Here is a 14,007-nt window from a genome sequence, read left to right on the forward strand (position 1 = left end):
TCTTTCCTGACCATTCACACTGAATGACTCAGTCATCCCCCCTTTCTAAACATATACACATTTGAAAACATTACCCCTTATTTAATTTTCTTTATGTCGCTCCCTAACTGAAATGATCTCCTGCTTGTTTAGTGGGATCCACTCCCCACTCCAAACACCAGGAGAGAAGGACTCTCGTCTGTCTCACACATCATTGTGCCCCTGCTCCTCCACAGTGCCTGGCATGCCCTGGGTCCCAAAGGGAAGGAGTGTGGAGTGAATTAATAGACAATTAACAGCCACATGGTAATTACCGAGCGCTTAGTCTCTAGTCCTTTCCCCACCTGCCCAGGCTTACGGTGGAGAGCTGAAGGCAGGGCTTTCCGCTACACAGAGAACAGAGGCAAAGGCTGAGGTGACTGCCATTAGTCACCTAATCATATCAGAAAGGGTTCTATCCTACTAGCATCGTCCTCTTGGTCTCTTGCCTAGTCTTGTCCTTCTTTCATTTGTAGAACATCCGCTCTTTGCCAGGCCCTTGAGCTTGCGCCCTTGGGGAACTTCCCGTTCTGGGGGAGAAAGTCATTAAGCATGTAATAACAATGTGTGCCCCGGAAACACTCGGGGAGGACACCTCGACTCCCCTGCCTCGTTGGGCAGGCGTCTCTGAGAAGGGCACCTCCTAGCAGGGAGCCAGAAGGGTAAGAAAGAAGTAGCTAAGCAGCAGCATGGGACAGACAGGTGACAGTTTCTGCAAGCAGGGGAACATAGTGGTGCCTGGAAAGACCTGGGGAACGCCTTTGAGGACATTGCTGGTGGAGAGGGGAGCAGGTGCTGTTGCCCAGGATCTCCGAGGGTACTGGAACCGTGCAGACTTCAGCCAGCTAAAGGAAGAGGGTGTTCACGGGGTGGGCTGGGGCGGCTCAGGGGTGAACCCCCTCAGGGCCCTGCCGATCTGACTCTGCTCTGACCCTTTCTACATGGAGCGCTCTCAGCAGGGGAAGGAACCAACGCCAGCCCTTGACAGAGACAGGGTTCCCAGGTAATTACACAGGCCAGGACGGAGGAGGTTCCTGGGGCTCAGGCTGGGCCAGGCGAAAACCAGGAAGGTCCCAGATGAACTGAACCACTGAACCGGGACTGAGGTGCTCAACCTACCAGCAGGGCTGCCCTTCCAGCCCAGCACACAGGTGGTCACAGTGGTTCTTAAAGGCACGATGCATTTCCGTACTTAGTGCTTCAGGAGCTAACGGTCCCTCGGAGCTCTGTGCTGTGGCTCCACACCCCTGTCAGCCCAGCCCCCCAAGATCCTCTGGGACTCCAGCCCTCGAGTCCTGGCATAGCAGGGGCATTCTGTCCGACTGGCCAGTCCCCACGCTGTACCTACTGACAGAGGGCAGCTTGCGTACCCCTCTTCTGTGGTCCTGCCTTCTGCCATGCCGTGAGAGGCTTGGAGCTCACCGCATCTCCCCCATCTGGCGAGGTGCATGCCCAGAATCAGGAAAGCAGCTTCCCTGTCTCCTAGCGGGTTGGGGGTGGGGGCTGGGAGGGGAGGGGAGTCAAAGATGGTGAATGGGAGCACAGCCCAAAGGTTTCCTCCCTTGTCCTCCCTCGGGAGCACCTACAAAGATGCAGCCTGAGCCTATTCGTGGAAAGTGGCATAAGATTCTACACGAAGGGATGCTGAGCCGACGTGACCCCCGACCCTCAGGAGCAGAAGTGAACAAAGTCAGGTTGTAAATGAGCCGGGGAAGCAGCCCCGCAGCGCATCTTGTTGGCCGGCCTGACCCACATGTTGGAAAAGCTAACCGGCCACCTCTCTCCTGTCAGACTTTGTTTCGTAACCGTTGGCAATACTGCAGATGCTCAGGGCCACTTTTCTTCCAAGGTTCCCGGTTTTCTGCCCGCATCCCTCTCTAAGCCAGTTACCGCAGGAACTCTGTACATGTGCTCCGATGAGGAGTTTTGGTCGTCCATCCACCATTCCAGGTTGAAATACACATTTGTTGAGCTGTTCCTTGCGCCTGAGGTCGGGGAGGTGACCATCCCAGAGGCTCCCGTGACGCACACCCCCCCCCCCAGTACAGCGAAGGGGCTCTGTAGGGCCGGGGGAGGCGGGCGTCTGTATTCACGCCTGCAGAACCCCGTTTAGCTCGGTCAGAATCCCTATTACTCTAGGAGCTAAGGAGCAGGGTTCATGCCTGGCTTCTCAGGGAGGTGTCCCAGTCTGCTGGGGCCACCATAACACAGTACTACAGACTGGGCGCCCTGAATGGCAGGAACACATTTCTTCTCAGCCCTGGAGACGGAGGTCCGAGACCAAGGTGTTGGCAAGGTTGATTTCCTTCTGGGGCTGCTCTCCGGCCCTCGAAGATGGCGTCTTCTCTCTCCTCCCTGTAGCTTCGCCTGGCCTCCCCTCTCTGGGGGTCTGGGTCTTGGTCTCCTTTCAAAGACACAGTCATATTGGGTTAAGACCCACCCACATGACATCACTTTACCTTAATTAGCTCCTAAAAGTCTCCAAATACAGTCAAACCCGGAGGTAACTGAAGGTTAGGGCGGCGACATATGAATTTTGAGAGGACACAACTGAGCCCATATAAAGTTGCCCCTTAAGGTTAGGGAGCGTGTCTTTGCAGCTCCATGTCTCAGGTGCCCGATTCCTGCTTCGGTCACCGTGCCATCTTAAACCAGTCCCCTCCCTGGAGGCCTTCTCATCTGTAAGGTGACAGGCAGCTCTCAGCTTGTGTCGGTCATTCAGGGGAATGAGGGGACGTCATCCTCTTCTTCTGTTTGCCTTTTGGGCCAGCTGGGCTCCAGCTCCGGCTTCAGGCACCTGTCTCCACAATGTAAACTGCTGGTCACAAGGGCGATGGCCAGGTGTGCCTGAGTCATCTTTCACTGTTGCTTGGGGCTATGGAGGGACAACCCAAAATAGCTACTTGAGTGATAGTGGCCAAGCAGAGTTACCTCTGAATGTCATAGGGTAACCTCTGCTTCCTTCTCTTCTTGCCTCCCAGCACCACCAGGCACCCTGGGTCCAGCTTACTGTTTCTTCCCCCCTGCACTTTGGTCCCTGCTGGCTGTTCCTTCTGCCAGGAGCAGTCTTCCTACTGAACGCCCCAACTCCCCTTGAGTTATGCCTTCTAGGGGTCTTCTTTGACCCTCCAGGCTGGGCTGTGTCCTCCTTGTTATTAGTCCCAAGCCCTTCTCTCTCTGCACGCTGTACCTATTAACACTCCTCTTCTAACACATCATTCCCTCTATTGGGTTGTGAAATTCCGGAGGACCGATGCTGTGACCACATTTGTGGTCTTTAGAGAACAACTGTGGCACTTGGTATGCACCCCGTCAATGCTTTAGGAATGAATGAATGACCTGACCTTTTCTCCTTAATGAATTCCTCCCACGTGTTACTCAGCAAACCTCCTTATGCTAAATTGTCAGTTTGCTACCAACTGAGTTAGCCCCGTGGGCTTGGATCATCTCCTGGGGGTGCCCGTGGACAGAGATGAGTCCGGTCCTGCTGCTTCGCCGTTCAACGGGGAAGACGGGTGCATTCCCGGGTACAGCACAGCACACAGGAGTCATGGAAAAGGACTGTGAGAGTCACTGACTCTGCCTGGGGAGCAAGGACAGCTTCACAGAGGAGGGGACATTTGGTTAGGGTTTTGAAGGATGTGAGGGAGCCCGACAGGTGGAGAAATGTGGAGGAAATATTCTAGACATCTACAATGGCTGAGAGTTGTAAAAAGGCCCAGCATCTTTAAGAAATGGTGACAGGTTAGGTGAGGCTAAGTGTGTCTGGCTCAACATGAAGCCCATTACTGGTGTGGCAAACACCGAGGGGACTAGAACTTCCAGACTGTGAGCTTTGGGTTTGGGTTGAAAAAGTACATATGAGAATTTTGGAGAATTTTACTAAAATGGGAGGCTTCTGCCTCCTCTCTCTCCAGGATCGGTGACTGAGGTGAGGCAGAAGGCTGGCAGGCACCGTGTTGGCCCTTGACCTTGAGTCTGCCATCAGTAGAAAAGCAGCCAGCCACTTCCAGTGGGGCCCTGACGCTCAGCGGCAGGCCCAGTGGATGCTCGGGGAAACCAAGGGGACATGTGGAATGCCCTGTGGTCAATCAAAGGCCAGCAGAGTGCGTGGAATGTGGCATCCCACAGCACAGATCTGGGCCAGGCAGCTCGGGCCATGACCTTGTCCTGATTAGGCTTTCTCCCCGACTCCTGCTCACATACTCTTCTGGCTAAGCACACACCCCGGGGCTTCTCATCCCACCCACCCTGCCTGCCTCTCTCTACACTACTTGGAGACTCACATGAAAGATGGCCTCACTCCACGTACGCTATGGGGCCCTTATTCCCTGGACAAGTCTTCAGAAGCAGAAGCGGGTGATAGAGGGGGCCACTCAGAAAGGCCAAATCCTGAGGTGACATTGGGTAAGTCCTTAACCTGGCTGCTCACTGTTGTCTCCCTGCCCTGTGGGATGGCAGTGAAGGCTGTGTGAGAGGATGAACATGGAGGGTGTGGAAAACTCTAGAATACTGGGCCCATGTAGTCACAGTCATTTATTTGGTTTCATTTCCTCTTGTTTTGACAGCAAGAAGATTTACCTCCATAGCTCTTCTGCCTGGTGATCATATTTTCTGGGCCTTGTGAAAGTTAATAGAGAAGGCCCACCCAAGACGATGTGGGGGGCTGGGGCAGGGAGCCTGGAGCGTTCAACGTCAGTTACAGGAAGGAGCGTCAATCACAGGAGAGGTGTCATCGTCTCCCACGGAAGTGGGCCACCCCTGCAGTGTGGCCTTGGGAACCCCTCATCGAACCCCTCCTGCCTTTCTCCAATGGCCTTTCCTTCAACACAACCCCTCCGACCTCCTCCTTCTCCATACGGTAGCATTCCTTTCCTTTGCTTGTGGGTTTTGCCTCTCCTCTTGCCCTAGCTTGCTCCTCCTGAAATGCAGTTCCCTGCTAATCTTGAATACTCCCATGTTTGCTGGTAAAATGTTTTACTTTTAAGGTTAACAGCCTCAGATGGATGTGGTCTGAGAGTCGCACAGAGCAGCGGAACTAAGAGCGGCGTGGAATATTTGACTCTGGGCTTCTTTGGGATTGCCTGCTTCCCACCACCTCTGCTCTTCCCTACATGACTCCCCTCTGTGGTCAGCCTCTGCCCGGCCTGTCCTTCTCGGTGCTGTCTGCTCCTGATGTTGCTTTCAGAGCCACCGGCGCACCTGTCTTCTTTGATCCAAATTCCAATCACCATGAAGGCCTGAGCCAGTTTCCTTCTTTCTCCTCCAATAAATCTCCTTTGGTTGAAACAGCTTCAAATCCACCCAGAGACCTGTTTCTCTCATTCCCCTTTTGCTTCTGGGGAGCAAGCTTTAAAGACTCTGCCTTTCCCAGACTGAGGCAGGAGACCTCAAACCCTTGGAGCTGAAGTTCAAGCTTCTTGCAAAGCCAAGTTGTGTGATCTCACGTCTGTTCCCTATGGCTGCCCCATGAAACCCTCCAATTTCTTGCGATTTCCTGGGTTGAGTAGGCCTGGCTGGTGGTTTTCTGCTGCTCCATGGAGTAGCCAATGTCCCTCATGGCTGCATTGGCTGAGGACCGGCTGGAAGCTGAATGACCAGGTGAGTCTCTAGTCCATTGGATTCCCTCGCCCTGTGTCCTCATTGTTGGGTATTCGAGCTTGAGCTTCCCTACAGCATGGTGGCCGGCTTCCAAGGGGAGCACCCCAAGAGGGCAGGGCCCAGTGTGAAAGTGCTGATCAGGCCTCTGCGTGTGTCCCCTTGGTCAAAGCAACTTGCAACATCAGTGCCGAAGTCCGCGTAGGAGAGGGTTACACATGCATGGGATGTCGGGGGCTGTGGCTCTTGGGGGCCGCTGTTGTATGACTTCCTGCGGGCACCTTTCCTTTCTGCTGGCCTTTACGAGAACGACTAGAACCCGGCATATTGTGTGGCTCCAGGGTCCCTCAGCTCAGCCTCAGCTGCTCCTTTCTACAGGTTCCTCCTCTCCTCTGCCCCTGAGACCAGACCCCGAGCATCCTGCCAGCTGCCCTGCACAGATTTCTGCACGTTTGCCGCTGAAAGTGATGGTTGCCTATCGCAAACTCCTCCAGGGGCTTTTTCATGAGTCAGTTATGAGAAGTTTCCAAACCATAGTAACGCTCTGTCATCCTCACTGTTAACGTGGGCCTGGGAAGCCATCTCGTTACTCCCCGTTCCACCACCGCCGCACCACGCAGATCTGACACTCTGTGCGCTCTCCTGCCCTCTCCTGGCTGCGTGTCTTTGCCCCAGGTGGATCAAAGAGATGTGACCCAGCACAGCCACCATGGTGTCCACAGAGCTTCTGAGCTGCTGCCCCGTTCCTCTCTCACAGTTCCCCCCACCTCCCCCAACCCCATGTGGGACAAGCGCACATACGCAACTTGTCCAAAGCCCCAGAGCTTCTGTGTCATAGAACTAGGACCTCCCTCCCTTCTTTTCTTCTCTGGAAAGGCATTCTATGCCCATGAAGGAACATTCAACTGTTTCAGAGGAACGTTCAGTGGGAACTCTAGCTCCTGTGAGCCCAGATCCCTCGGCACAGACATCCTCACAGAGCTGTCCGTGGCCTCCGGCTCTCTTTCTGTCTTTGCAGACTCCCTCTGCATGTATAATCGTGTTCACGCATAGCCTATAAAAAGTGTTTCCCAAACGGTAGCAAGCTCCACACATGTCCTGAACTCTGCGTTTCCCTCAGTGGTGTAGCTTAGAGTACACTCCTTATCAGTGCTTATATTTCAGCCTTATTCTTTTAATCATGCTTGGATGAATCAGCCCTCTCATCACAGATGCCCAGATGCCTGTGCTTTTTCAAAATCTCTTTTTTTTTTTCTATTATAACAGTGCTGTCCATGCAACAGCCGTAAAATCGTGATGTCGTTATGCATTGTTCCTTTTCCTCACCTCCTGGGTTCACCCCTTTCTCCACCCCCTCCCTTCCCCGCGTAACTGTTTACTGGGCCCCAGTGATGAGCCTGGCACTCCACTAAGCTCTGGCAAGGCTTTTGTTTTTCCTTCTTGTTGCTGGGATCCGAGGCCACGCACGCCCCTTCTCTCACACGGCCCAGTTACTCCTGCTTGCAGTTGGTTTCAAGAATGTTTATGGCACTTACAAATCCATTAACTTTTTTGGTAAACTATTCAAACACCACTGATAAAAACTTAAAACCTTTTATACACCACTGATAAAAACTTAAAACCTTTTATACACCATTTATACACATAGTCAAACCTCCCTGTTTCGATATAACAATGTGTTGAACATAGCTTCTCTTGAATGCTTCCAACACCCAAACCCCCAAACATTTTACTGCACCCAGAGCCTATTTGTAAAAATCATAACTATTGATTTGATCCATTTCTTCGTTCTCGCTATAAAACTTATTTTTGTACTTTTCCAGGCTGGCAATATCGGACCCAAAAGTGAGAGAAGATCCCATTGCTCAGGGACGCCGAAATCACAGCTTTGGGGTCATTGGCTCTTGGATTCTTAGCTGGAGCGCAGAATCTACCAAGGTGATTCAGCTGGCAGCCGGCGCTTGCTGGTTGGGACACCCAGTGTCATCATGGGTTCAATGGCCGTGTCAGCACGACTTACAAGCAAGTGCTTGTAGGCTCAGTCACTATGTACAGTGGATCACAGATACCTCCCATCCTGCCTGTTTACAACGAACTTCATGACCCATCATTAGCATTCCATTGTAATTGGCAGGGCCTGGAAGGTGTTGGATCTGTCAGCGGTCCTGGTCCTCCTAGGACATTCGGCTGATCCATTCACTTACGACACCATTTCTGAACCCTCTTTCTACCTGGTTATTTATGAGACCGCGGGTCTGGGCTAGCCCTTCCTGGTTTGGGTACGGTTTCTGCTCCTGCTGGAAAATGTTGACTTACTCCTAGTGAACTTACCCACTCTTCTCAACTTGTACAGATGTAGAGAACTTCAAGGAGGAACAGATCCCCATGTTCACCTAATTTACCCGCTTACTAAAATATTCCATTTTTACCCTTTCTCTGAATTACAATATGCTTTGTAATTACGTAATAACTTTTCCAGTTTTATGGTGAAATACTCATGCCTTTTGTAGACTCCATTTAGAGGTCAACAGTAGAGACCTAGCTATTCTTGGTGTGGTGCAAGCTATCATAGCCTGGGAGGAAGGGGCCCCATTCTCAGCTGACTGCTGCCTTCCAGCAACAGCCCAGCACTTTTGCAGTATCCTGCTTTTCCAGCAAGAGCAAGATGTTTCGGGACGTTCCAGCTTTCCCCTGCTCCCAAACACGGACTCAGCTATTTTGAAGGAGTCCTGGCTACTGCTAAAGAAAAATATTATTGAGATCGATATTTGGGGGCTGAGGGTAGATGTGAGGGCCGAGGAAGACAGAACTCAGAAAAGACGTTGCTCCTGAGATCCTAATTTTGTTCACAGTGAGACTACTCATGTCGTTCTAATATTACTATCCCCTTTTCTTTTATATAATTTTAAATGGATTTTTCTCTGTGGTGTGCCTCTGTAGGTTTTTAGCACTTCACTCAGACTGTGATTATCCCCACCTCTGATTTTATCATTGCCATGTGCCTCCAGGCCCATTATTTTGAGGTCACTTGTGAATATCCTTTATCAAAACCTGCTTTCAGGAAAGTGCCTTATAAAATCATGTATATGTTCTTTTTTGTCTAAGTGCGTATTTGTCATGCAGCTATGAGATGCAATTACAAAATTATTGACACAAATGTATTCAATTAGAGTGTTTATTATATAACTAGAAGCCATTTCATGTTGATAAAGCTGTCGACACAAATTCTTTCACGTGCTAGCCTCGAGGGGCTGACTGCCATCAAAGGGCCAGCTGGAAAGATTGGTCTCTTCTGGGAAGCATTGTGGAAGCAGGATGCAATTTATATTTAATTCTACCGGTGTTCATTAATTGAAGGCATTTTGAGATATTACAGGCAAATGAAAAGAATAAAGATGTTCACTGATTAAAAATGTGTAAATCATTCAGCAGGGTTGATGGACGAGCCAGGAGTGGACTCGGTTTCTCCATCTGCAAATCTGGTCCCATAGAAAAGGATGCTCTCTTGTCCTCAGACGCCTGTGGCCAGGACAGTTTTCAGTAATGGTAAGTGTTCAGTGAACCTTCTTTGGATAGAGGAAGAAGAAATGCCATGGGAATAATAGAGAAAATTGTAGCTGTCCAAATAACTAACTCATGACCACCACGCATAATCCACAATTGCTTTTTTTCTTTTTTTAATTCGACTTTGTTAATATGCTGAGGCAAATTTTAAATCGCTTCATTTCCAAAATTCATTTTGGTCACAACATCCAAGAACAATCCATCTGCTAATCAATAGCTAACATTTATTGCTGCTGCAAGAAAGCAACCCAGCACAAAACCAATATTGTCAGCAACCAGAACGCTAATTTCCTGATAGAAATCGATTCACAGCAAAATAGTGATTATTGTAAATATTTATAGTTCTAAAAGGAAAAGCTCATCAATGCAGCTTTCTGGGCGGTTCATTTCCAAATGAAATCTGTGATGGGCTCCACCTAGCCATCTGTTTGCAATGTAGGATGTGGTGGGTGCGTGGCAGGAACCCTATGATTACCTTGGACTTGGCTCTGTGGGAGGCACAGTGGGTCATGTGGACAAAACTCTGACGGTGATGGGGTAAAATGGGAAGAACACTGGGATGGAGAGACCCATTCCATACCTGGGTCTTTACTGGCTTGCTGTGTGATCTCAAAAAGCCACATAACCTCCCTGAATGTTCCTTTTCTCATCCAGAAAAGAACAATAATCTTATCTTTCCAATTTAACCTTCTAGTTGTCATGCTGATAAAATGAAACTACGGCGGTATCTCTGATCGTGTATCTAGTGGACTGCCCAAATTTGGGGTCTTATGACTCTATCTCCCAAGAACAGAACCAAGGAGCAAGACGCAAGGCTTCTGAGAATTTCGATATGCCATCCTGAAGTGCAACGCTCTTGGGTGTTTTACTATGGAAACACAGGTGACAATGGGAACGAATGGGTTCATTCAGTACTACTACGCGCACAAGAAAGACCCATGTGGCATCTGTGTTTCTGGTCTAGCTCGCGGGCAGAGGGCTGTGCAAATACATAAACGTAATCATGTGGGGAATGGGGCAAGGTAAGTTAAGAGCCAGAGCCAAGGGAACACACAGGCATGAGAGTCAGGGCTGTCCCAAGGAGGTTATCTCAGGTTGACGAGCAACAGGGTGGAGGTTGTCCCAGAAAAAACAGACTTACAACAGGCAAAGACAAGCTTTTCAGAGGAACTGTGAAAACAAATCCGTGTTTCCCAAAGATCTCACCTGAGGTTCTCTTTTACGTTTTTTCTCCTTGTCTTTGGATATGTACCCTTTTCTTGAAAGTTGACTGGTTCTTAAAAATGTAAAGCAGTTGGGGTGCCTGGGTGGCTCGGTGGGTTAAAGCCTCTGCCTTCGGCTGGGGTCATGATTCCGGGGTCCTGGGACTGAGCCCCGCATCGTGCTCTCTGCTGGGCGGGGAGCCTGCTTCCTCCTCTCTCTCTGCCTGCCTCTCTGCCTACTTGTGATCTCTGCCTGTCAAATAAATAAATAAAATCTTTAGAAAAAAAAAAAAAGTAAAGCAGTTGTGTTTATTTATTTTTATCTTTTTAAGATTTTATTTATTTATTTGACAGAGAGAGAGATCACAGGCAGGCAGAGAGGCAGGCAGAGAGAGAGGAGAAAGCAGGCTCCCCGCCCAGCATAGAGCAGGATGCGGGGCTCGGTCCCAGGACCCCGGGATCAGGACCCCAGACGAAGGCAGAGGCTTTAACCCACCGAGCCACCCAGGCGCCCCAAGCAGTTGTGTTTAAAAACTATATTACCACCATAAATGAAAAACACCATCATTTGTTATAAACAAAAGATAGCCTTAAAAGTCCACAAGACTAATTTATTCGATAAATAACTGTCAGGCTCATTTCTAGTTTCTGGGGCCACAGGAGTGACCAAGACGAGAGGGAGATAAATTCATGTCAGGTGCTAACAGATACTGTGCAGATAACAACAGAAAAGGGACTTAGCAGGGTTACTTTGGATGGGGTGATGCGGGAGGGCCCCCTTGGAGATGTTAGGAGAGCTGAGATCGAAAGGAAGTGGCAGAGAGGATCCCCTTCACAACAAAAACTAACAAGGTCATCCCATCTCAAGCCGACACTCTCCCTGCAGAAGGCTGTGCTCCAGCGTTGGAGAGGCGGGCTCAGGCGGCGCAGCTGCGACTTTCTGCAGGACAGTCAGGACTGAAGGCGTCCCCTTTCTCCAGGTGGCTCCAGGCTGCTTAATTCTGGCTGAACGACCCAAACTCGATGGAGAGCATCCCGCTTCGGGAAAAGTCTGCAGCCCTCGAGATGGAGGGAGGCAGGCTGTGACCACCGCGACTGACAAGTCAGTAAACGGAGCCCAGAGAAAGTTAAATCGCTGCCCCAGATTAGTTAGTAAAGACCAGAACTGGGACAGGAACCCAGAATTCTTGCACGTTTAGCCTGGGGAGTCCAAGGATGCGCAGGCGGGTAGATCTGCGGGCTCCCGGCCGGCCGAAATGGGAAGACTCCCAATCCTGCGATCCGTATTCCAGGCCTCTCGTTAGCGCTTTCCCGGAGTGGCTCAAAAAGCGGAGCGGTGGAACCAGCGGAGCGGGATGCAGAGCGCGGCCGCCGGGCTGGAGCATGCGCACTCGACCGCCCAGCCTAGACGCTCTCGGCGCTGGGGGAGGGTAACCCGAGGCAGACGTGCGCTACGCCGGCGTCAGCGCCCCGTGAAGAGGAGGGCGAAGACTCCATCCGCCATGTTGGATGCCGCAGATTCGCCATAACCTCGCCGGCTCTTTTCTTAAAAAAATAAAAAAAGCAAAGCATCAGCGGGGCGCCTCGCCTTCGCGGTCGGCGCGGGAGGGGGCCCGGAAGGGCCCGAGGCTTTTTTTTCCTCCGCGGTGGGGGCGTTGCCATGGAGACGCGGGCGGCAGGTGAGCCGGGCTGGGGGTTGGGGTGGGGATGAGGTGGGGGTGGGGTGCGGCGCGGCGCGCGGGAACCCGTTTCGAGTTTGGAGTCGAGAAGAAGCGCGCGGGCCGCCGGGCGGCGGAGGGATCCGCGGTCCCGGGCGGAGAGCGGACGTAGCGGTGTCCTTTGACGGCACGTTCGGCCGTTGGTGGTATCCCGCCGCCTCGGGGTTTTATTTAAAAAAAGTCACGAGAATGCTGCGCACTCAGGAGTGAGCGAGGGGAGACTGCGCGCGCGCGCGCGGGGCCGTTTCTAGGGCGACGGGTAGGGCCGGCCGCGCGCCTGCGACTGAACACCGGCGTCCTGGCTGGCGGGAGGTTCGAATCCCGGCCTGCCGACTCTGGCCTGCGCTCCCTGCCTGGGGCCCCCTCCTTGCCTGGCCTCGCCTTCCTCCTCTGTGAAATGCGTGGCTCCTGTAGACCCATGGAGGAGCAGGATTTGAAGGACATTTGTGTCCTGTGGAGGGAGCCATCAACTCCAGGCCACAGCGCTGTTGCTGCCGCCGGTGACCGTAGCACGCCGTGGTGGCCTGTGGTTTACCCTCTACCTGCCGCCCTGTTCCTCACTCTTTAAACTCAAATGGCACCTCCTCCAGGCGGCCGTCTCTGGTTTCGCCGCCGAACCAACCTCTCTGCGGACTGCCCCAGTACGTGTTGGACTTTCCACTTAACACCCGGTCCAAGAGCCTTGACGTTGAGCTTGGGGCCGGTCACCTGTGGTTAACAGCATCGCCCGCGCTCTGGCACTGACCGCAGGCTGTCGGCCGCTCCGTTCTCGCAGCGGTGCTGATTTGTGTCATTCACTGACGAGGGTCAAGGTTCAGAGGGGTCAGCTTCATGCAGTTCTGAGAAGACAGCGCCGAGGCTCCCGTTGGGGATGCAGCCCCGACTCCTGCGTGCCTGGCTGTCCGCCACCCCCCGTTAGTGTCCCCTCCAGGTCGTGCTCCCTATGCCGCTGGGGCATGGAGGAATGAATGAACTAACCTCTTGCCTCGCCTGTCTGGGTTCCTTGCAGAGCCCAGTGACAGCTGCCCCTTTCAGCGTCATCTTCTGAGCTTGTCGTTTCGTACTGAAGCGGTCCTAGTGAGGGTCCCCAGCCGAAGGCTGGAGAAGACACCCAGAGCTGTGTGCTGGCCGTGGGGCGCCCTCCCTCTACGGCTGGGCATGGTCCCCCTCTGCATGCCAGGCAGCGGTAAGGAGCCGTCACCCCGGCGTGGTCTCCGATCTGGCGTGTGTGGAGTGTGTGGCAGAGCGGACCCAGAGCCACAGCGATGGGTCAGGACCCCTGACCTACGCCCGCATGCTTTCTTAAGCTAAGGATAGGCCTGATGTGCTGCCTTCCCCCTGCCGAGTAATTCCACGGCTGCTGATACGCGGGGCAAACGGCCCATCTCTCCTCTTCGGGAGTTAACAGTTTTAGAAAAGAAACCTGGGCATTTGTTGTAGTTTCAATTTCCAGTTGGAGTGAACGAGAGATCAGGTTTTGAAATGTATTATTGTCAACTCGTGATCAGCTAATTTCTGAGAAGAGTTTCCTGTTTTGCTTGGTTGTTAGGTTGATGGAGGGGAGCAGGGTAATGCGTGATGGCAGGACAGAGTCTGTAGGGCCCGGCGTTAGGAGGTTATCTGGCCCAGACGGTCGTCACAGCCAATTAGAGATCTGTTACCAAAGGGCTCCCTGCTCAGCCTTTCTCATTTACCTGGGAAAATGGTTCCTATTCCTTTTCTCCCAGTGCGTTATAATTTACAGAACAACTTCTCAAAGATAGCTGTCCTTAAGTAGAATTAAGTTTTTGCCTAGGGCAAGGGCAGTCAAGAATCAGGTATATTGAAAAGACTCCCTTAATTGCATTTCCTTTTATAGATAGTTTCACGCACGCTTCTCCCCATCAAGCTGGGCCGATTTAATTACG

At 52.0% G+C, this 14,007-nt stretch overlaps 1 protein-coding gene across 3 annotated transcripts in view; it reads left to right on the forward strand.

The window, feature by feature from the left end:
- The first annotated feature begins 11,848 nt into the window (after nt 1–11,848).
- Nucleotides 11,849–14,007, forward strand: part of ZFAT (zinc finger and AT-hook domain containing) — a 191,409-nt gene continuing 189,250 nt past the window's right edge. For all 3 annotated transcript variants that reach the window (XM_044244906.1, XM_044244907.1, XM_044244908.1), the window contains exon 1: nt 11,849–12,061. In XM_044244906.1, the coding sequence (XP_044100841.1) occupies nt 12,043–12,061 (19 nt within the window). In that variant the 5' untranslated portion in view covers nt 11,849–12,042. The remainder of the gene's footprint in view (nt 12,062–14,007) is intronic.

This window comes from Neovison vison, chromosome 4 (assembly GCF_020171115.1).
Source record: "Neovison vison isolate M4711 chromosome 4, ASM_NN_V1, whole genome shotgun sequence".
NCBI classification, from domain to species: domain Eukaryota; kingdom Metazoa; phylum Chordata; class Mammalia; order Carnivora; family Mustelidae; genus Neogale; species Neogale vison.